General features: G+C 40.3%; 1 protein-coding gene across 1 annotated transcript in view; it reads right to left on the minus strand.

Moving 5' to 3' along the window:
* GRID2 (glutamate ionotropic receptor delta type subunit 2) overlaps nucleotides 1-15,179 on the minus strand; it is a 1,139,199-nt gene extending 1,124,020 nt beyond the window's left edge. The window contains exon 1 of the mRNA XM_088464469.1: nucleotides 15,066-15,179. Coding sequence (XP_088320595.1) covers nucleotides 15,066-15,165 — 100 coding nt within the window. The 5' untranslated portion in view covers nucleotides 15,166-15,179. The remainder of the gene's footprint in view (nucleotides 1-15,065) is intronic.
* Between the last annotated feature and the right edge of the window lie 10,525 nt (nucleotides 15,180-25,704).

Raw genomic sequence — 25,704 nt, forward strand, 5'->3', positions numbered from 1 at the left:
TTGCATTCATTTTACTGCTGCCGTCTGCTCTTATGCAGAGTATGGTAACTACATTTATTATGTATAATTTTATTAATAAAATAACCATATTGTCAGATAAGTATTTCAATCACATGGTACTAATGTCTAAAATTACAAGAGTCTATTTTTAACTCTTTATCATACCTACTTACTTATCATACAACACTGACTACCATAGTACTGAATATTACTCCGGGGAATCTAGCTTGTCTGAAGTCATTGTGTAAGAAATTTCTAAGCAAATCATACAAACTCTTAATGATGTACACCTGAAACATATAATTGAATCAAACCTCAAGGGATCCATCCTTATCAAACAACACATTTACTTGTAGTACCATATTGTTCGGGATGTCATCACTTCCCCATGACAGAAGTTGACAACACATCACTTAAATTGTAAAATCATGCAAAGTAGTATCAATGGTATAATGACAAAATAATTATCCATGCTTTGTGCAAACCGTAAGTCCAAATATAGATTAGCTTCACAATGAGTACACATTTGCATAAGAAAGTGACAAAATAGATCTGATGACCACAATGTCTTACATAACTTTGCATGATTATTCGTGTAGCTGCAAATGTCCTTGTTAGCATATCAATTATTAACAATCTAGTTTAGAGGAGTGGAAAAAAACAGTATTTTTCCTGGTTCCACCAATTTTAAAAGTTCTTCTTGGCCAGACATTAGGGCTGATGCATAATTGAACATACGCCAGGTTCGGGAGTGCTCAAAAATTAGCACAAATATGAAAATGCAGAATCTAATGCAATATGAACATATATATCTACACTTACAACTGGAAATGTGGAACAGGGGTATAATTGGACATTCTCATGAAGGTAAATTCTTGCACACGGTGCAAACCAGCACATCATAAACGTCTGCTATGAGATATATCTTTTATGCCTACTGGAGTATAGGTAAGGTACAAGTACACACTGATGATAACGATTAATTGTAAGCCAGGCACATATACTGCCCCTGCAGAGATGTAGTATATTGAGATGTGTAAAACTCTGCATTGAGCAAAAATATATTTAACCGTACATACTACTTTTGAATAAAGTACACAGATTTTACTTCCAACTCTGTTTCAGCCTTTCTGTCTAGCTTATTTTTATAATTTACAGTTATTTTTTTTTTATTTTAACCAAGAGCTGCAACTAGGGAATAGCAAGCGGTGCCGCTGCCCAGGGCACTAGGCAGGGTAGGACTGGCCCACAGGGGTACAGGGGAAATCCCCAGTGGGCCTCACCACTTGCTTGTCAGGTTTCAGACTGTGCACTCAAAGTATACTTTGTTACTCTATTAGAGGGTCAGTTACTTGGTTTCTAATGTCTGAGATCATGTAACACTCTGTGGGGGCTGGTCTCATCCCCTGTGGTAACTCATCATACCCCAAAGAGTGGGGCCTTATTACTTCATTACCCTGGTGCCGCCTCTTTCCAAAAATTGCTTAGAAATTGTCATTGTTTTATGACTGAATTAGCTCAAGAACATCTTTTTAAAACTTTTCCAACATGATTTTATTAAAAAATATATTTTTTTAACCACCTTATACCATAAAAATAGCAATTTTTTATGGTATACTGTAATGATGGCTATTGACAGCTGTACCATCGATGACCAATGGGTTCAACTAGCAATAGAAACCATTGCTTGATTGAGGCCACAGCCACCAATGTTTCCTTAACATCGTTTTGCAAATCATCGATGGTCGGTGGCCATCCCTAGCATACTGCATAGTATACCTCTAATTGGAGGCCCGTATAGAGTCTTGATTGTACAGAACCACCATAATAAAAATAAAATGACCTATAACATCAATGTTAAAAAATGAATATTTCGGATGTGCCCTAGTGTCATGACGTCACTGTGTCACTGTCCAATGACTGCCAGCATGGGAGTGGCATTTCAGCCATTCTCTCAACAGCTACTTCTTTTCCACAGCGCCGGAGCGCTGTGGAAGCACTCCTCCACTGATATCTATATGTATCTACAGGTTTATATAGCACATCCCTAATATAGATATGTATATATATACATATACTTTGCTTTCTGTAATGGCCGGCACTCCATTGCTGTACACCTACATCCAGGGTCATACCAAAGTAGTCCAAAGGTAGAGAGGCGACACTCAGACGACTTGAACAAACTCCACACAACCTAGTTGTCTGACAACATTTCAGAACCTTTAATAGTTCATCCTGATGAAAGACCTTTAAAGGTTCTGAAACATTGAAAGACAACTGGGTTGTGTGGAGTTTTTACAAGTCATCTGAGTGCCACCTCTCTACCTTTGGACTATATATATATATATATATATATAAATGCAGGTTCATCTTAAGAGAGTAGGGGGCCCATGTGCACTCCCCATGCGGGGCCCACTCCTCTATCCCCGGTGGCCAACAGCTGACTGATGTGGCTGGCCAGCCACCGGCAGCTATTTTCCGGTGGTCTGTGCATTCGCAGTAGACCAGAGTCTACATGCCCGAGAGTCTATTGGGCATTCGCAGAACACCGGAAAAATGGCCACGGTGGCCATTTTCCGGTGTTATGAGCAGTGCTGACACCCGACATGGGACCACGGACAGGTGAGTTTAAAATTATAAGGGTGCAGGGTGTGCGGTGCAGGGCCCCCCTGGATCCGGTTTATATATATATATATATATATATATATTAGGGGTGAGCGGGTTCGGTTTTACTCGGTTTTACTCGGTTCTTATCGCCACTTTACCGCAAATTCGGCTCGATTTTATTCGCTATCCAAAACACGTGTTCGGCGATAGCCAATAAAAAGATCCGAGTAAAACCGAGTAAAACCGAACCCGCTCACCCCTAATATATATATATAATTATATATATATGTATAGATTTATGTGTGTGCGATTTTTCACTTTATACAATGCCTGATCACTGTGATTGGGACACCAGGGGACTTAGGTAGAGATGTGGTCAGAAGGAGGGGCCAGGAATAGAGCAGGGTAGCCGCGCCAGGGGAGTAGAGGATGGGGGGTGTGCTGGCTGCGCGGGCAGCCGCAGCTACCAGGAGCTTCTATAAGAGACACGGCACTGGAGGGAAGTGGAGCAGTCACATTGGGGTAGGAGTAGGTGGGCGCCAGGGGAGAAGGGTGTGGGTGTGCCACCGGCTGCCCGGGCTGGGGACACAGCAGGGCACCTGCGCCGGGAGGGGGGAACAAGCAGGCTGCCCAATCACTGCTGGCCACAGTGATTTGGACACAGCAGCAGCTGCAGCTAGCAGTAGCTGCTGCTTCTATTGAAAACATGGCTGCTTGCAGCTGTGGCAGGAGGGGCAACGCAGTAGCACAAAGAAATTAATCAGAAATTAACTTTGGTCTAGTTGCAAGAAAAGTAGTGAAATTAAGTATCTGATTGCTTGTTATGGGTTACTGCATTGTCTATATCTGCATACATCCAAATTTGTCCTCATAAACAGTTCCTAGGGGTATTTTTACTAAAGTGCAGCATCTTAGAAGTTGAGTTGTTGCACATAGCAATCAATCAGATTCTACTTATCATTTATCTAGCAGCTTGTAGAAGATAATAGCTATAATTTGATTGGTTGCTATAAGCAACAATTCCACTTCAAAAAACCTGCACTTTAGTAAATATACCCCTGTGTCAAAATGCCATACGGCACGAGATGTCCGTCGTAACTGAGCTGCTCCATGAGGTGCAGTGTACCATATTTTTTTTTCAATTTTGCATGATACTCACATTGCAGATACAGCAAAACAACACAAATTGTACTACAGATACTGGCTTGTAACATTAACTGCACAGAAATTAGTGTCAAACAAGTACAAAGTTGGAGATAAAGCACAATAAGTAGTGGCCTTTTCATCATAGCACTTCATATGCAGATGCAGACTCATTCACACACAAATGTACAGATGCGTTCACATACATCTAGCCTCCTTGGGCGATAAACAGCCCTTCTAGTTGTGCCATGCCATAGCATGACTCGGTAGCGCTGAATGTCTTTTCGTGCAACTTTTTCCCCTAAAATGCGTCTTATTCGCAAATTGAATAGGACGCACAAGCAGCTTATGCTGATTAAAATCATACACAGGATGCCTATATTCTGTGTGTTACTGCGGCTGTATCTGCATGCGAAAATGTTATGTTACAGTGTCACAGCCGTTGACAATGTAATGTAGAATTTTGCATGCAGATATAACTGCAGTCGCACACAGAATATAGGCATCCTGCATATCATTTTCATCAGCATAATCTGCCTGTTCACATCGCTTTGTGAATAGGATACATTTTAAGGGGAAAATTTGCACTAAAAGACACAAAGCGCTATCGAGTCTCAGTGTGAGTGATCACATCTGTGCAAATGTCACACATCAAATTGATCAGTACAATCTAACAGAATAGTTTTCCATTTGTTTTATTTGTGTGAATAAAATGCACATTTTGAAAGAGAAAGATGCACAGTCGAGTCGCCTAGGCCCTGGTATTCCAAGAGGGGCTGTTTTGTGAGACTGAAGCCACAGTGTATGAGGTCACATCTGTATGACAGTGAGTGATAAATTATCATATATATCATTACACAATAGTAAGAGTGCTTTTTTTATTACTAAACTAAATGTAAGATTGCATAGCACAGTAACCAGACAACTAAAGCATCAATTAACAGAGATTTCAACCTGGGATGAGGGAAAAAAGGAGATTTTTATAGTATGTGTATGCTGCAACAAATGTGGGCATTGCTTCTCTAAAGTGTGTTACTTATATATCCAATGATACATTTTAAAGAGCTAGAACTCAATAATGTTTTATGACTATTAGAGATATATACCAACATTCAATGCAGAACCTATTCTAGTAATCAATGATTAATATTCAGAGACCCAAATAAAATTTAGATAGATACGTAGAGGTATATTTACTAAACTGCAGGTTTATAGAAGTGGAGGTGTTGCCCATAGCAACCAATCAGATTCTACTTATCATTTATCTAGCACCTTCTAGAAGATAATAGCTAGAATCTGATTGGTTGCTATGGGCAACATCTCCACTTCTAAAAGACACATTTTAGTAAATATAGCCTATAGGGAGCAGTGTACAATTCACACTGAATGCTAGTAGCTTCTATACAATACTGTTACCATTCTGGAGCCTGCTATATAATGCAGAATCTGATCTTTTAAAATGCAGACCCCAATCCTGGTGGCTATGGAAGGAAGACCCAAGTTGTTAGATTCCAAACTACTTTATGGTAGGTATACAATACAGATACCAAATCTATGGCTGCTGTAAAATGTTGACAATTACGTAGTACTCAATGCTCTTGTAGTATGTCATCTATTTGGGAGGTGGTACGTAGTGGCTTCTGCAGTTCCAATCTGAATTCAGGGACTGTTCTGCCACTAGGCAACCTAGACAATCACCTATGGCAGGGATGGGGAACCTTAGGCCCGGGGGCCATATAAGGCCCATGGAATCATGTGGTCTGGCCCTCTGAGCTTTTTTTCTGCTAGCCTCATCTGGCTAGCAGGGTGCCTAGAATGGCACCATGCAGCCAGAATCTATGCAGCAGTTCCGTCTTGAGCATCCTTAGGATGCTTCAGATGGTCACACAGCTGCTCTTACAGCTCCACGGAACATCCTCAGGATATTCCAGGCATTGCTGTAATCACCGTCGATTGTGGCCCCGCCCCGGGCGACGTCACATGGAGGGGCAAAGCCTGCACGTGGCCAGCGAAAAATGTTAGATATATCAAAATGGCCCTCGGCAGAAAAAAGGTTCCCCACCCCTGACCTAGGGCATCAGGGTGTAGGGGGCATCTTAAAAAAACTGAATGAACAACAATCTGTGGCTTTGTATTAATATTACTGAATCACACAACATCAGCATACTTTTTGTTAGTATGTAAATTTATGAAGCCAGCACAGCTCTTCCAAAACTTGCGGTGCGATTTGTAGTGCACTGTCTTTTACATTTGGGAGCTGTTAAGGAAGAAAGTGTGCATCCCTTGTAGTTCCAGTAGTGTGGAGTTACCATAGTGACCAGAAAGTGACTGGCAGTGCAGAGCAAGGAACATGTCCCTAGATGATCAACATTTGGAATGGACATAGGACTGTTTAGTGAGCTCATAATCCAATGTTACCACGCTGCATACCAACCTGCCCATTATTGTTATACATGTACAGTATTCCTGTGGCACCATTCAACCAGGGTACAATGGCATGTTGATAATATGTAATGTTGTGTCCACTGATCCACCCCTCTTTCAATCAGCTCCCAACTGTCATTTTTCTAACAGTTGACAGTTGGGAGCTGATTGGCTGGAGCACCATTTATCATACACAGTGAAATGTATCACTCGTTTTGGTGATAAAACTCATTAGTAAATGAGGCCCTTAGTCTGCTGTCTCCAATGAGTCACTACTTTGCTGCTTTGAACAAGGGAGGAGTAGAAGAGGAGCTGCTAACACACAGAGTAGGCATCTGAAATGATCTCCATCCCACATGCTGCCACAAAACTGGGGATGATGCTATATAGCTCTTTCAAACTCCAAACAAAATGTTAGTGAGCTACAGATACTTGTGTAACACAAGAGATATATGCAGTATCTTCTGAGTTACCAACTTAATACATTTGACCAATAATAAAAATACACAAAAAATGTAGAAAATGCCTTTTCAACATGTTTTTCAGGAAAACAAATGTTGATACATATGAGTCCTACCACCTCAGCACCCCACACAGCATACCTATGAAGCTGCTGCTCTACCATGTTAGTTATGAACTGGAAGTTTGGAGCTTGGCTAAGATTAACAGGGCCCAAGACCCCATGCATCAGCCCTGTTTTGACTCTTTACATCCTACCAAATTGTTGACAGGCTAGAAAAAAACCTTAGACTCTTTTCCAAGCCCATCAACACTTTGATAGGCTGTAACATTTTCAACTAGAATCTCTTAGATGATTCTGGTTGAAAATTTTGAGACCAACAAGCTATAGATGTCAAATGTGGTACTATCTCCCAAATTCTTGTGTACATGTTGTAAACATGCCAGGTCATAAGCCCTGATCTGTCTAGTTCAAGGAAGACTAATGAAAGTATGTGTCTGATTAGTTGTTCTTGGTTAATGCACTATGTAAATTTATAAGTACATTATCAAGTATCCAGAATAGTGTTTGGCATAAAAAGCTACAAAGGAAAATAGTTATATAAGTATTATAGATGAGCAGTGACATATCCTTTCAAAATTAATAATATTGTCAAAACACCTTTATTATAAGGCATAACATGGGCCTTGTTGTTGGTTCAGCCATAATAGCCTACATTTTAGACCTGCTCTCCAAGAGTTTACGGATTCCTTGGAAGGAAAGCTAAGCTCAAGAACAATGAAAAAGATAAACTATAATAAAATTGCCTACTCAGAGTACTAATGTCACAAAATAGCTTAAATAGAAAGGTGCAAACCTGTCTAGCTTCATGCCTGTCTGGCTTTTAGAGTTGCATACTACTTTCCCGGAATGTCTGTGAGACTTCAGCAAAGTTGGGAGACCTCCTGGGAATATACTGTACAGTAGGCTAACCTTCAATATACCCATTATGTGTGTCCAAAATAATGTTGGCTTGTGAAGATGATTATATCACATCACACATTATCATGGACCACCATAGACACAGAATAGCAAATATAATTAGTATCTTCATTAGTGTAAGGCATGTATTAAAATACACACACACACTTCACTTATTTATATTTTATGTTATATACTAGAAGTTTGTGAAAGTTTTGTCATTGTGAATTATTTATCAGAACAACAGTTTGTTTTTTTTGCTTATATCTTGACCCTGTTATTACAAGTGACTGGTCAGCCATGCATCTGCATGGGAGATATTATAATACTCCTTTTCCACTGCCGCTAAAACCCGGGTTATTGCCGTGTCATCACAAGTTGTGACTCAGTGGAAAGGCTCCTAGGAAAAAATCCAGGGTCGACTGACCCGGCATTTACTTCAGGTTCTCAAGTAGGGTTTTACGTGGGTAAGACCCAGGTAAGGCTCAGTGGAAATAGGTATCCAAAGTCATCCAACCTGGGTCCCGTTCACAGCATAGGAACAGCCACATTTCTTGGTGCTTGGAGATGATGTAATCTAATAGGGACGAATGATTCTCATCAAAGGTGCAGAGGAAAGAAAGTGATTCCTTCCTGGGGGCACTCTTGTATTAATCAGTTGTAATTAATATAAAAGTGCCCCCCCAGGAAGAAATCACTTTTCTTTGCATCTTTGCTGAGAATAATTCGTCCCTATGTGATGTATTTTTGATTCCGGGGAGCACTACAAACATATTTAATGATATCACTATTATAATATAAGTATTTGCTTCGCTTTACTGTTTGTTTATATTGTTATGTATTTTGAATTTTTCTACCCTGTGTGGATGTCCACTTTCTGAAATCTGCAAGATTATGTAATCTCTAAGCACTGGCAGAGGTAAGCCCCATCAATATCCCAGGTCCAGCCTGTGGTGTAAACAGGGTTCAAGCCGCTGTGACACGGCTTGAAACTCGTGTTCAGTATCCCAGGCTGGACCCAGGATTTTGATGTATAAGAGGTATTATCAAGCAGTGTGGCAATAATTTACCACTTTTCATTAACTTAAATACATTACTATACTGCAAATGTCCACTTGGTGTATGTACTGCATTGCAAATGTCAGTGCAATGTGTCTCTAAAGTGTGTGAAGTTTGTACTATTCCTGATTTAGGATTCCCTTTTCCCACCTACTTTTGAAAAAGCATTTCAGGGACATTGTGAAAACAGCACCTATGAGCGGAGCAGTAAGTGGACATGTACTGCTACATCTGAGAGGTGTGTCATAATAATGACTTACATTACATCCAAATGTAAATGAACCCAAAAGTAGTCAGTAAGATCTATTTGTTGATGAAAACACACGGATACTTTTCAGACAATACATGCAGCCATAGGGATCATTGTGCCTTATAATCTATGTGCGGAAATTATACTATCCCATTTGAATGTATATATCTCTGTATTTTTTTTATATAACAGCTATATAATGGGTGTAAGTTGAAAAATTAGGGATATTGCTAGACTCTTCAGGGAGAGAGGGAGATTGCTACTAGTTCAGAGAGTAAGGGAGAATAAGGTTTGAAATAAGGGAGAATTGGCAAGTATGATCTACAGTAAACATTTTTGTTACTCATCCATAGCCTAGTTGTCTAGTTTCCTAGATTGTCCAGGTATCTGAATTTAAAGAAACTCTACTGGACTCCTTGGAAAATAGACCAGACTTTTGGATTACATTTTGTGTCATCGTGCTCAGGCCCCTGCTGCACAATGCCATAATTAATGACATGACTCGCGAAGCCACTCCTCCTGCACCACCAACCTGTATGTCTCCTCTAGGATCTCTTAGAGGGGAAATTTAAAAATATATGTTCTACAGCTACTAAAGGTATACTAAATCACATTACACTTGTAGGATAAATAACGTGCAGCATGATCAAGCATGTCCCTTGTGATTAAGCTTGTCCCTTATACCACAGAGGTGCTCTCCCAGGCATTTATGCTAAATAATATATCTTTCATCTGTACATTCAAATATAAGGTGCTTTTATCTTATAGAAACATCCTGTTTTAACCTCTATGTCCTTGTATTCTAAAAGGTTTCTTGTATTCCTAATTGGATAAATTACAATGGCTTGAAGCATTTAGAGCTAAATGGATTTATGTAACATAAAGGAGTTTCTGAACAAAAGAACACATTTTTAGCAATCAAGTCCAAGAGTACAGTATATTTGGCCCTTCAGCTTCATAAACTTCCAAAGAGCTGCTCTATTGACCCTCATTAAGGTATTGATGTATTCAGAAAAGTAATGGCATGGGGACCATATTTATTCCACATTTGTCAGGTTTGAAATATTTAATAAATCAGTACAGTATATCAGCACCACAGTGTAGGCAAGGCACATTTTCTGCATCTATATTGTGCAAATTACACCATATTCACAGGAGCACTTAATGTCATCTTCTTACTGGCTTTTAAAGCAAGGTGTTTTGTACTGCATAAAGCCCTGTGATAATGTGCATATTGAGAAACACTTAAAGTTTGCTGCATGATTTACAGCACATATGAGGTCTGTACAAGTGCTCTATTGAGGTACAGTGCATAACTCAAAATGCATAAGAAAAAGGACTTTTGCATCAAGAATGCATCTCCTGAATAAGTCTTGTTCTTGTCTCAAAAACATATTTGCGCTATTCTGCAACTAATTTGCATCATTACACAGAGTAGATGCACAACATGCTGCAGTTAGATAATAGCTTTCCATTAAATTGCACTGCTCCTGCCAGTCATAAATTACTTCCATTGGGCTTATGTATCATTCAAAGGCTATTTCACATTCCAAGCAACTTGCAGTTCAATGGAACTCACCCCCACTAGAGCTTTAAATGTTTATTGTTCCCTACTGACATCAGAAAGGACTGTGGAAAATAAACCAACTGTATTTTATGTTGTAAAAGGGTCAATGACTGCACATATTTGCTGCTTTGTGTAATTAGAGAAAAATACAATGCTGGATACATTATTCTCCTGGATTGCAGATGAAGGGTGAAAAAACACTGCGGAACCAGCTGGGGGAATATTCATGAACTACAGAAATCCCTGGAATGGGATCCCCACAGCTTTCCTATTGTAGTTGTGAGAGCTGAATGTTTGGCTATTCATTAATAACAAAATAAACATATCTGAAGAACAATATCTTTGTTGTTTACCTGGTTCAAGCTTAGAAAATATGTTCTAGCGTGTTAACAAATCTGAAAGAACCATTAGCAAAAATAAGCAGCGCTTTACCTACCATAATACTCAAAAGTGCACAAAACCGCACATTGGGTGAGATTCCCTAAGCAACCTTGCAGCTGATTGAGTTTTAAAAACACTATATAGGCATGCGGTTATTTTACTTTTTGTTCTGCAAATATACAGTTTCCTAATGGTTTCAACAATCATTAAACTGGTTAATGGTCCCCAGCAGACTACAGTACTTTGTTTAAATTATATGTATAGTTTGTAAAATTGCAATCTAAGTGCCTGATTCAGCAACGTACGCAATTGCAACTACGTACGCAGATAGTCCGATTGCGCATGCACCGCACCGTATGCTGTAATTGCACTGTGATTACACATGCACATAGGAATCCATCACAGAGTGAGTGACAGGCCATGAGCGTTTGGGGCTGGTGACGGGAAAGTGGTTGGAGAAACGCAGGCGTGTCTGTCCGTTTGAACGCCGTTGCATGGGAGTACATAAATTAACCAGTGCGATTGCAAACGCAGCTTTAGTACTCACTGCGCGCGATGAGACTTGCAGTTTCTGCGGCTGGTCACACCTGCTGTAATGTGTGTGATGAGCCGATGTGCTTCGATGGTACGGATGTAGTACGAATGGGAGAAAGCAGTAGTGGGTATTTCTCTGTGCTGGCTGAGCTGTGGCAGGCAGTAGCATATTTTCACAGCTGCATTGCGTGCGATTTCGCATCTGCGATCGCAATTGTGATCCATCTGAATCAGGCTTTAAGTGCAGTAATAAGAATGTGCCATTTGGCACTTCTAAATACTGAGATGGTGTGTCATATGTCTAGTATAAGTGAAGACTACAAATGAAGATAATTTCAAAAGCCTTCAAAATCCCCATTTGATTAATTCTTAAGACAAACACCAGTTGCATATGAACATATGTTGGAGAAGGGCTGATCTTTAAAGAAAATGAGAGGTAGTATGACTTTGCTGCTTTATGTGCCTAATAAATTATAAGTTTTTATTCATGAAGGGCCACATAATGTAGATAACCATTTCCATTCTGTTCACGGCTTTCCAGCTCTTCATACAGTATGTAGATCATTAGGAAACTATGAAGCAATCAAGTAATGTCAGTCTGATGAAATTACTCTATCAATGTGTTGGGCTGCTTCCCATCCCTCTCATGACACACCACAATGTAAGACAGATATAAAGCCACAAAAACCTTTCTCAACCGGGAAATGTAGTAATAATTTCAATACAGATTTTTTCAATCACTGTGTTTCTTGTGTATATGTCATAAGATAGATAGTAGTTCTTACTGTATGTCTGTAATAATTGTGTGAAATATCCTATACTGAATATATAATTAAACATCCTATTTACTAATGGAAAGCCATGTTTATTATTCATTTCCTACACCAGGAGCACATAAAAGGTTAAATACTATTGAATAAGAGAGAATAGGAACTTAATCAATATCCCAATGTAAGGAATGTACTTTAAAACAATCAATCACAACATGTTAATGCTACTCTATCAGTCTTCTTGTAATGATCTAATGAGCTTCTTTAAATAAATATCCTAATATATCCAAAGAGCTAAGATCTATTAATAGACATCTTTTTAGTCAAACACCAACAGTAAAAATACTATTCTCAAATTGGAAACACTACACCTTAGTGGTATTTCCATGAAATAGCTTTTTACAAATTCATGTAGTGTTCTATTACAACACACAACATTACTACAAATCAATCACTCACAAGTACTTTACTTGTACTGCACACACTGCCCTTGTTTTTACTGCAAATTGGCTAATCCTATTACAGTTAGCCAGATCTAAAGAGCTTTGGTACAATCCCAGAATATTTTTTTTTATTATTTTCAATCAATATGTGTCCTTTCAAATCGTAAACACATTTCAGAATTTTGAGAATTATCTATTTTGTGATGATCCATTGACTGAATTCTAATTATAAATGAGAATACGCTACGTGTAACAATTATCAATGCACCAGTTTCATGGCAACATAAAGTACTTCATAAAAAGAGCTAATCCCCTTGTCAAATGCACTAATTGTGATTCAAGTTAAATTAATTGTCTGAATTGCTTCACGGTTTCAGTCTAAAACAATTCATGTGTGGTCACATGTAGCAAATATGCAAATAGAAGATTATGTGTTAACAAGAAATTATCTATTTTACATATCTTTTATTTATCTAAAAAACAGTTCTAGCAGTAATAGTATATGAGAGTTCTGAAATAAATATACAATTTATTTTAATGCAAAAAATAAAAGAGTATACGATACATTCAGTTAAGGAGTCATTTCAAGTACTAAAATATAGAAGAAAATACTCAGGATGAATTTGTATGAGTAATTATATCACATAAGCATCAACAACTCATGCTCATGGGTTTATATAAAGCATATTTCATGGTATGCTATAGTATAAAGCAAATGATTTATCCACTATAATTGCCTCACTCTGCCTTATATCTTCTGTTTGCCTACTGTTTTATGCTGTCATCATAAACTCACACACATTCCAGTGTTCTACAAGATGCAGATTTATACACTCCTAAACAGTTTTTTTTAAACATGGGCATTATATTTAACATTGTGCCACGTAACATGTGTAGGAGTCTCCATAAGATTATCTGTTCCAATAGAGGCTCATGGTTTTATTCTGTATATTTAATAACTTGGGTATAAGCCCAGTGCTTATACAGTAGGCTGGAATAACTGAAGCAGCAGACAAAATTAAATACTGTAGTGTCTTCATATAGATTGGTCCCTTGTCTGCCTTTCCCTTGCGTTCGTTACTCAAGTACATGAGAGAATAGTTATTGATAATGGTTACAGGACCCATTTATGTACTGTCAAAGTAAAAAGAACTGTAATTGATAATGTTCCAAATTTAAATCCTGTAAAGATTTTGTTCCAATAAATTGTATTTAAACGTGTTTGTTTAAATACTGCTTCAACACTGATGTTCCCATAAAAGGGAGTTATATGATTTGACTTGTGACTTAGTAGAGAGCATAGACCCTGAGCTTGAGGCTACAGAAATTGGGCTGGAGGAGGAGAATTCTTGTGTTCTTGCATTAGTAATCTCCTGCCCACTCCCTTCCTAAGGGGCCCTGCGTGTTCAGATTATAGATTGGCAGCCTGTGTTTTGTATAAGAATCACTGTAGTTTATCTTTTATCCTGCTGTATAACCTCTTCTGCCACACATGCTGTTTTCATAATAACTGACTCCTTATGCCAATAACATAGACTACTCTATATCTGTGACAAAACAATAGTAATGTGATGTTGATATTGGATGTGATACTGAGAGAATGAGGATGAGGGACATAGAATGGAAATGTGACTCAATACTTGTGTCTAATGCATTCAGCTAGACATGCATGTTCCCATAGAAGTCCCTTCATTGCATCCTTGTTGCCAATAGGTGGGGCCCACAAGCTTTTGGCCACTCACAGGTTCCTCTAAGAGGAAATCCGCACACATTTTCTTCACAATTTTTCCCATTTCTGTCTGCTGCCGTTTGTGTCCCACAAAGGCTGATCACTGCAGCCCAGGCACATGAATGCAGCCTTTTGTAAGCATCCCCCAGCCTCACTGGTTCTCAGAACAGTGGGTCTCCACTCCAGGCTGCATGAGATGATGTGAGCAGTGTTACATCCCACAGTACAATCAGTCAATCACACCTGTCATGAAAAACTCCTCAAACACTGCATGTGTGTGTGTTATACTGCATGTGTGTGTGTTATACTGTCTATAACACACACACGCAAACATGTAAACATTGTATTATATTTGTAATGCAGAAACACCTGTGTGATTGCCACTTTCTTTCATTGCTGATTTTACTGCCTCATGTTGCCTTGTCACAGCTACTTGTGAAGTAAGGAAAATGCAACAGGATGCAAATACCGTATTAGGTTGGCATTCTGAAAAATTATGTATTTTCTTTCTATGTGTGAGACATTGTATAAAAATTAAAAACAACAAGCACATGTACATCGAATTGTTTTATATGTGTATATATATATATATATATATACACACACACACACACACACACACACACACACACACACACACACACATACACATATAGTAAATCAATAGCAGAACATATTCATTCACTGTTACCGCATGATGTTAAAGTCAAGGAATATAACTGATGAAGGAAATCTTACCAATGTGAATGATTGAGTCTGATCTGGAGTCTGCACTAGTTCTGTCCCAGGATGTAGTCCAGAAGACGGACAGACAGATCAATGCATGCAAAATGTCCATCTTCTTTCCTGACTTCTGACCACAAATCAGATCTTCATAGGAAGCCTGGGAGCACTATGGAGAGTTACACGGATCTCAAAAGAGTTTAATCCCTGTGTATTTATGGGGTTAAAGATGGAGGCATTTGAAATTTTGACCTGGATTATTCGAACAGGGAAAAGTCTATGGACAACTAGGATATGATTTATTTCCTTGATGCAAATCCAAGCAAAATAGTTGATCCTCAGTATTTCACTAAAATATCCATTAAGCATCCAAAGCTGTGCATCAGAATGATTTCACATGCACTGTAGAAAATTCTCCATATAGCCGCATATACTACAGCAAACTGCAGAAAATGACAGTAATCCTTCAGGATCCTAGTGCAGATCTAGCTGACAGAAATCCTTTTAGATTAACAGGAAAGAAAACATACATACACCAAAATATGTAGTGATTGTATATACTGTAGCCTTTGCTTCCTGTATCCTCTTCTATTGAGAAATGGGTGACAAATGTGCATGGGAAAACATCAGCATCCAACTGCAAAAGTAAAGAGCCGCTGTATGTTGTAAGAGCTTCCCCTTCGGTATGCACTGGGATGATGTAGAGGGAAGCTACAGTAGTATCCAGATGTAGTGGAGGGTTTATCCTCAAACAGGTTGAATGTGCAGTTTAGATGCCTGTGTATGAGAGCTGTCTGGTGGAAAGCAGTGCTGGATACAGAACGCTCCCAGTTCCCAGCTCCAGCAGCAGACAGGCAGCCAGCACGTTGCCTAGAAATGAATCACCTAGGAGAAGCAGGGAAATACAGAGAGGAGATAAGAGTACAATCAAAGCGAGGGAGAAAGACAGAAACTGAGAGCTGGAAAGGCATTTGGCTCCTCCTTCCTGTCCCTATCTGCAATGCAAGGGGAAATAAGATACAGCTCACAAGTTTTCACTTGGCCTTTGAAGACAGAAGAGGAAAGAGGCTGTATTTGATGCCTAATGGTACCATAATATATAAATATACACAAATGCACAATGTACCTTTACTCTGGATGCCTTGCCCTTTAATATGAATGTCTTGCTACTCTCTTGCAACATAATATTTTGACATAATTAGGCATAGCTAATGCTTATTAATTTTATCCACCCCACTTGGGCAATCAATGTAATTGCTTGATGACCTAGAATATTATATAGCAGTATATTTCATGCGGCTAAAGAATATTTGATTTACCTATGTGCCGGTTATAGATTTGAATTGAATATGAACATTACCGACTGTTTTGAAAATATATACCTCTAATTTATTGACAAAAATATCTAGAGAGATGCATCTGTTATGTGCTGTTGTTCAATACAGCAAAATGGTTAACTTCAGCGAAATCAGATTTCCAGCTGTAGAATGAGTAAAGCTAAATATGCCTAGAAGCAGCAGTTAAAGATATTCAGTTGTCTCTGAGTATAACAATGGTCATGACCTTGCAGCTATCTATACATCCTAACAAGAGATTTCTTTGTTCTATTCCACTGGAAATAGTGAGAATTACCATGCAGTTTACACCATTGGATATGTTCAAATTAAATGTCTGTAAGAGATCAGGTTACCTTGTTACAGCAAAAACACAATCTATAAAATGATGTATAATACTTCAAGTTTATATATAACTTAAAAAACTGCAAGGAAATGTATGTAAAATAAGTATGTAAATATTGTGTTTTAAAGATGGATGGATTCAAAATGAGCTCTTGTCTGAACTGACATTATTATGTAATTTGTGATTCATTAACAACTTGATAAAATAATTATTCACTTCAACTTCAACTTTTATTCTCTTGCCTCATACTTATATTAGAATGTTTTTCTGGGGCACAAACTATTCTCTGGATACCTGACTCTAAATCTAATTGGGTACACACCGGGGAATATTTTTTATTATAAGATCTATGTCATTATTAAGGCCAGATTGTCACAGTCTGTCTTGCTCTAGAGTATTTTATCATCTATTCTGAATAATCACATTTTCACCTGCAGAAGGTAACACTTCCTTTGCCTCAAAAGACAACGTTGCACACAATGCTACTGTAAACTACTAGGTTTGCCACTGCTACTGTCTGGTCTTCTAATAAAGAGTGTAATAAGTGACAGATTTTACCTAGGGGCTGCAGCACTCCCAATAAAATCTGCCACCTCAGGGAGCCAGTTGCAGTCTGTTACTGCACTGGCAACATTGTGACTGGCTGTGGCTTCCGACTGAAAGCACTACCTGCCAGTCACACACAGTACAGGCAGTCTTAGGGGGCAGTGTTTCTCTGGGGACTGCCAAACCGGGCTGCGATTAGCAGAGAGTGTGCATCCAGTGGGAAGCTGCTGCTCTGTCTTTTGGGCATCCATACCCGGCTTCTAGGGGCTACAGCTGATGTATTTTGTGCATGTGCAGCACCACCGCCACTTGTGCATATGCGCCAGTCCTGGCGCCTTCCAGATCCATTGTGCAGGGGCCGGGACGGTCTCTCCTACACTCCTTTGGCAGTGGCAGTCCTCTTCATTTAAGAGGGTAGGAGCTGCTGCTTGTAATAATACAGTATCTTCCATCATCACACTTTTTACATGGCACTGTACATAAAGTTATGGTTAATAGTTCTGATTCAAAAAGATGCTACCTTGCCAATGGACTACAGTACATTCTAATGTTAATAATTGGGCAGAAATATATATATATATATATAAAAAAAATATTTATGTTCAATAAATTGTGGCAACCACACCTTCAGATTTTCTTAATTATCTATTAAAATTGGTCCAGTGATACATAAGCCAATAAGCTGACTAAAACATGTTAACTTGAATGTTTACGTTAATCCAATAGAATGCATTTGGAAAAAGTAGAGTAGAAAAGAGGAGAAAACACTTGGCGACATTTATGAAAACTAGCGTAAGGAAAAGTCTGATAGCCAATGAAATGTATTCTTTCTTATTCAAAAATAAAAAGGACAGTCAAAATGTAATTGATTGCTATGCAGAGCAACAGAGTTTTCAAGTGCAGTCATGTTCATTAATGCTCATACAGTAAATGTGTATCACCAGTGGCACACTTAGGGGGCGGAGAATGGTCAGGGTACCTAGAAAACCCTCTGTGCTGAAATTGCCTCCTCCCTATGGCAGCTGCTGCATGTTCCACACACTGCATACTGCAGGCGGAATCGGTATGACATACCATCGGACGTAAGCCCGGCAGATGTAATACCAACGCTGGAAGGCAGAAGACTGAAGATCCCGACAGGGTAAGTATTTTAACTATCCCTAACCCTCCCCCCCCTAACCCTCCCTTAGGGATACCTAACCCTAACCTCCCCCCATAGTGCCTAACCCTACTCTCCCCAGGGGTGCCTAAACCTAACCCTCCCAGGGGGGTGCCTAACCTTCCCCCGGAGGGTGTCTAACCCTAACCCCCCCTTCCTCTAACCTAGCCCTAAGTCCCCCAGGGAGCCCCTAAACCTAACTCTCCCCCCCCCGCGTGGCTGTACGCTCCCGACACCCAGCTTACCTTCGTTCGGTATGCCGGGTGTCAGCATTTCGGTGGGTGGATAATGATAGACGTCGGGATTTGGATGCCTATCATTAGTCCCATGCTGGGATTTCACAGTCGGGAAGCAGACCCTGACTCCCAGCTCTACCCAGGTGATCTTAGCTGTCATAAATTTTTTACTGGTCCTCCCTGCATCGTTCAGCACTGGAAGCAGAAAAATTGTGTGTTAAGTACCTGCTGCTCAATCTGTAACAGTGAGCAGCAAGTTTTTCCATTCAGCTGCTGGAAGATGCTCAGCAGAATAAAAGAGAGCAGGCCGACAGCTTGATTCTCCTTCTTCCCTGCTATAAGTAGAGGTAGATTTGTTTGTTAGGTATATCTCACACACATATACACACATTTCATGTCCATACGCACATCTCTCTCTCTTTTGTATAATACTTCTCCTACTCACCCCATGTCTTTCCTCTTCCCCTTCTGTTTATGTATTTATGGGGCCTATTCATCATCAGGGGACAGAAAGCAGCTATACCATGATCGTTTAAACTGTTACAGAAGTAGCAGTGATACCACTCCTAAGACCTCCGACCGCACACATATGTGCATGGCTGCAGGACACAAGTGGAGAGGCAGCAGAGGGATTCAATTAGATTCCTCTTTGCAACCTTGAACATTCTTCCCATAGGAAATCTTTTCAGGATGCCATTGGTTCCCACAGGCTAACACCTAAAACTTTCAGTATCAAAGGTTTACTGATTATTATGTGGGCACAACGGGCCCCTAATAATGAATAAGTCCATGTACTAAAACTTGTGAAGAAAAATGTCAGAACAAGGTTGGCAATGCAGTACCAGGAGATGGTCAGAATCAAGTCAGAGGAAAGCCAAAGTCAGAACCAGGAAGTCATTAGAAGCAGTACCAAGCGAGCAGAGGAGGATAATTGTCAGATATACCAAATCAGAACGCAGGTACATAGGAGTTAAAGCAGAACAATTGCTGGAGATCAGGTAGTGAGCCTAATAATTTGGCAATGAACAGTGCCCAGAGACTTCCCTATATAGGGAGGAGATTCAAATTTGGTGACAACGTGATGTCATGATTTGGTGCTCCTGGCACTTTCAGCAACAGTAGATGCTGAGGAGATGCTGGCAGCCACAGTTAGCAGCAAAAGAGGAATATCACTGTGGTGGATGCTAGCTGGCAAAATACTGGCACTCTCTCGCAATAGAAGCACCATTGGACCTGGTAAAAATGAGTTGGGCATTAGCTCGCAGGGACAATATCCCTTCTAGGGTTTATGGGGAAACTTATTGTGGAAATTGTATACCATTTGAGGGGCGTGGATAGCTGAGGACTTCATCCAACATTTCCCCTCAGGGCCAATTCCATTCTAGTCCACCAAATATTTAAAGGATCCTCAGGAGATTCTACAGATCAGGATTTGCTTTAATTCATATTTTTCCTGATGGTCAACTGAGGACACTTATAAGTGGAAAACCAATTTAAAATTCAAGGTTTCAGAAGAGAGATGTGAAAGACACTAGATTGAAAATTTGTATAATTAGCCACATTTAAACTTAGATGTTTATTTAAAAGCAAAACTGTATCTCTAGGCTTTAGCAAAGGAAACTTCCTTCTTTTTCTGAAAATGTATCTTTGTCTTATTCCAAATTTCAGCAAAGTGTTTAAATGTGTTGCAAACTGCTGGAAGAGAAACTGAGTGGCAGAGAGGTAACTATGGTAAGTTGGGCTGAAAATCATTCTCGATGTAGAAGGTAGAAATGCATGATAGAATAGATTATTATGGGTGAATTTGGACCATGTATCCTGATAGATTTCTCCAGATCTAGATTTATTTGTCCTGTTTGCCCATTACTCTGAGGATGGTAGGCTAATGAGCAATTTAATTTTATGTTAAAACGTTACAAAGAGCCCTCCAAAAACTTGAAGTGTACTTACCGATCCAAAATGATTTGTTCAGGAAATCCATGCACTGTGAAAATGTATTTAATGAAAGTATTGGCTAGTCTTAGAGCTGAAGGTAATCCCTTTAAGAGTACAAATGAGTGGTCTTAGAAAACCTATCCACTACCACCCAGATGGTATTAAACCCTTGACAGGAGTTCAATTCAATTCTGCACGATGGCCATGATGTGCTTTTCAGAACAGCATTGTACCTCCAACAATGCCGATTATGCCTCACACCCCATAGAGTTGGAATTGAATTTGCCATTACAGTCTAAATGCCCTATCACACAAAAACACACACAATAGAGTATATTTTTGTGAGAAGCCATTTAACCTACCAGCATGTTTTTTGGACTCTGGAAGAATACCTGAGGTCCCTGAGGATACTAATACAAACTCCTAACGGGTGGTTCCCAGGGTACTAATCTACACCTGCCTATTTATACCCATATAAATTTATGTATATTGTGATAGGATCACTGGTAAAGTGGTCTGTGACAGGGACATTTATCCCAGATTCCTGTCTTTTGTGTTTTAAAATCCCCAGGAGAAAGTCTGCAGTGTAGCAGGCTTGAGTTTCGGCTTTTTGAAAAGCCGGTTTGGGACCTGGGGGTTGTGGGTGAGAGGAGAGGGAGGGCTCCACCCATGGCCACTCCAGGTTTTGGTTCTCGCAGCCTGGTACAGGCTTGTTAGGGTTTCCACCTGAGAGTGGCCAATATAAGCCTAGTGTGTTGAGGGCTGATTGTCTCACCTGGGAGAGCAGACAGGGAGTTTGCTCAGAGACACTTGAAAACCTAACTGTAAGTGTTGTGCTGTGCTTTTGTTGCTGGTGAGGGCATTAGGCCCTGCCAGGTTCTGGTAGTGAGGGAACTACCTGTGAAGTTAGTGCCCCGACAGGGCTAGGATTTATGTTTATGATTTCTTTATGTTATTTCTGACATTGTACAATAAAGACTGGCGCCGACCAGCTTGTACTTGCATCCAGACTGGTGTGCTGCTTCCCTGCTGCTGTGTGTGTGTGTGTGTGTGTGTAAGGAAGGAGTCCTCTACCCAGGAGAGGGAGCCCCTAACCTAACTGTGTCACAATATCTGGACCTGTCCAGAAGGCCCAGACCTTTGTCTGTATTTGTCATCTTGATTTTAAAAAGTGAAAGTTTATGGATATAATCTTCTTGGATTCAACTGGTGGGATTTAGACTAGCTGCTAAATGTTTCCTTCAATTGACTCTCCTGACTATAAGGGATGGATGTGACGATTCTGGTAAATTCCAGGGGGGATACATTCAATATGCTGGTGGATGGGATCCCAGATGTCGATATACTGACGCCTGAATCCCGATGCCCGGCATAATGCCGACACCGCCATCCCAAAGACATCAGGATACTGATGTCTGGCATCTCGACCGCCGGCTTCCCAAATGTAAGTATAAGGGTAAGTATCACAGTTAGCCCGGGGATGGGGGTGTTAGGTTTAGGAAACTCCCCAGGTGGGTTAGGGTTAGGCTGCAGGGAGGGTGGTTATGGTTAAGCACAACTTGGGGGGAGCTGAGGGTTAGGTACCCACTGGGAATGGTTAGGTTTAGGGTGTGGGAAGGGGGTGTTAGGGGCCACCGGGGGGAGGTTATGGTTAGGCACCACCAGGGGAGGTTAGGGTTAGGCACCACCAAGGGAGGGTTAGGGTTTGCGGGGGAGAGGGGGAGGGTTAGGGTACTTAGTTGCCCCTGTCGGAATACTTCACCATCTGGATTCCAGCGTCTGGATTCGAACTGCCGGCAATTCATCCACCGGCATATCATACCCATTCCATTCCAGGGTAGGAATTTTGTCTTGAGCTAAGTAAATGTTAGGAACTGATTCAATTATCTAGCTTCGGCTACCAGCAACTTCAAATGATATGTCTCAGAAAAGATTTCTGCAAGCAGACATCAGGCTACCGTCAATTTTATTTTATGTGTCACTAATTGAATCTCGTCTATACTTTAGAATATGTTTAAATAAATTGAAAAACAAAGGTGTCCCCTAATGTGGGAAATCTATAGTGTTATTTGCATCCATTTACGTTTATCCAATATGTGAATTTCTGTGACATATCAAACATGATTACTGCATTTTTGTTGAATAAAAATACAATAAAGTCTCCTGTATGACAAAATATTGTCACTTTGATAAGATTTATTATTGGACCTAAGAGACAGAGAACAATGGGGTCTGTTTTTTTTTTATTCAATCACTAGTTGACATAACAATTTTGGGAATTGAAGATCTTTATCCAATGAGAGATGTTTTTGCTTTATATAACAAGGAAACAATGCACATTTCAATTGACCAGCTGCAATAGTGAAATCATGGGAAGACTGTCTCATTTTACTAATAATGCTGAAAAGGTAATGTTACAGTCGATTTGTAATAGTTAAAGAAAGCTCCTCTTGTAGTAGTTGTCTTAGGGCCTGATTCAGACCCACTCGCAAGCGGCTGTCCGCTCGCAAGTGGGTCAATGTTGTGCACTGCGCATGCGCACGACGGCAGGAGCTCCGTCGTGCGCATGCGCCCGACGCGACGAGCGAAGGAAAGTCCTTCGCTTGTTGTGTCTGATTAAAGGGGGCGTGCTGTCGATGTTGATTGACAGCATGCCCCCTTTGGTGGGTGTGCCGGGGGCGTGCCTCCCTGACGGGGGCGTTCCAAAGGGAACGCCTACCGTCAGAAGCCCGCCCACTGACATCACTAGTGATGTCAGTGGGAGTGATTTTGGCTCTGATAGAGCCAAAATCACTCCGGGCCTTGCGGTTGAAAACCTCAACCGCAGGCTCCGGCTCGCAGTTTCGATGGTCGCGATGGTCGCGACCATCGCGACCATCAAACTGCACGCTCGTATAGGCTGTGAGTGGTGACCCACAGCTATACGAGCGTCCAGGAGGACGCTCCAGAATTATGGAGGGCGGCCCTCATTCAGAGCGTGCGCTCTGCTCAGAGCATACGGCTCTGAATGAGGGCCATAGTTTGAACTATGTCAAAGGAGGTGGCACTTGGTGCTTGTATCCTCATATATACCCCACTAGGTGTTTATTTGGTAAACTTATACTTTCTATTGTATTGAAATAATATTTTTTTATTGCTTGTGAAATTAATAGATAGTATAGGCAAAAAACTCCACTCCCAATTGGTCATATGCCACCACTACTAGCATATAGTGTGTTCTGTCACCAATACTAGTATATCGTGTACATTGACTTAAAATGTCTAATTACCTTTATTGGATGATAAGTTCCATGGCTAGATGATGGTTGTTGAGAGGTGCAGACTGGTTCCTATTGAGCATCACAGAATCTGCTGTTCAGTTACTGTCACCAATGTTTCCTGCTTCTCTTGCACTACTCTAATCACCGATGGAAAGCAGATCAAGTGGATATGCTCAAGGGATAGCAAGTATTGGCAACAGAGATTAGTCTGTGGCTGCTCTGATAGTAGCCAGTTGGAAGCAACCAGAACTTTCAACTAATCACTTATAATTACAAAAAAAAAATCCAGACCCAATATCATTTATTGCATTAGTTTAGCAATTATTTCTACTTCATCTAGAATTTTTACCTTGCAGCAGTGTCACATAGCATTTAACCTATATAATATTTGTTAATTCTCAATTACATTTAACTTCTTGTGATCCTGCCTCCTCCTTACATTCCCTAGTAAGAATTATTGGCATTTGAGAATGGGGACTTTTAAAACTGTTCTCCTGTACTGTAAAATTAAATTTCAACAATAATGTTATTATTTTATGGGGTCATTAAATGAATAAACTGTGTGCTAGTACAGAACACCATTAATTGTTTCTTCATAATGTAAGTTTTTTTTTAAAAATAATAGCCACCAGTCCACTATGATCACCGTTGTTGTCCCCCAACTCCCTTAATCAACATGTGTCCAAACACAGTTTTTCCACACTGCATTCTTTGGTACCCTTGTGCCAATATTCAGTGCAATATTTTGCAGAGAAAAATTTGGGCAGCAATAGAGGACACTAAGGCAGGGCTGTAACTAGTGTGGTGTGACATGTGCGACAGCACATGGCACCACAAGGCAGTGAGCGCTGTTTGGGCCTGTTCATTTTCAGTTTATAATCATTCTCACTTGTAGCTTCCTCTACTTTTATCCACGGCATCTCCTTGCCGCCCCTATCTCCTCCCTGGCTGACTCCCCTTCCATCTGGCCACATCCCCAAGTACCTTCAGACACACATGCTTTTATTTAACACACACATTTCAAAATACTGTTATGTCTTTGACTCAAACCAATCACCTCTCACATGACAGTAAGACACCTTCCACATGGACCTATCTGCCCCACAATTTCGAATGGCAGCCCAGAACACAGCCACCAATTCCTGGTGAGTTCATCTGCCTACGCAGGTTACATACATGGATCTCCTTGCTGCTGATATTTGCTGCATATACACTACAAGTAGCACTCTTTCTATACCTTCAGTCGGTGATCTACACTGCTGGCTTCAGGCTTGTGCACTGCTGTTCTGATGGACAAATCTTCAGTTGCAATTATATAAAAACTAAATTTTCACACAGAAACTTCTATACAGACAGTTTCACATGATTCCTGAACAATAAAATAGCTTCGAGCTTCTATTTTAAAAGCAGGGCAACATGATTGATGTAATCAGGGCCAGTGCTAGGCTTTTTGGCGCCCCCTGCAAACTATAAATTTGCGCCAACCAACAAATATGTCCTCTTACCATGTCTCATATTTACCGCTTAAACACACTACGCCACACAGTAGAGCTCCTTACACACTTACACCACAGAGTAGAGCACCTTATTCACATTATGCCACACAGTAGCACCCCTTATACACATTATGCCACACAGTAGTGCCCTTTATACACATTATGCCACACAGTAGTACCCCTTATACACATTATGCCACACAGTAGTACCGCTTATACAGATTATGCCACACAGTAGTACCCATTATGCCACACAGTAGTATCCCTTATACACATTATGCCATGCAAGAGGGACCCCCCTTACTTATCTGTCACTAAAGAGTAGACTGGGCCTAATGCCCA

This window comes from Taudactylus pleione, unplaced genomic scaffold, assembly GCF_031769625.1.
Source record: "Taudactylus pleione unplaced genomic scaffold, aTauple2 ptg000055l, whole genome shotgun sequence".
In the NCBI taxonomy this organism is placed as follows: Eukaryota; Metazoa; Chordata; class Amphibia; order Anura; family Myobatrachidae; genus Taudactylus; species Taudactylus pleione.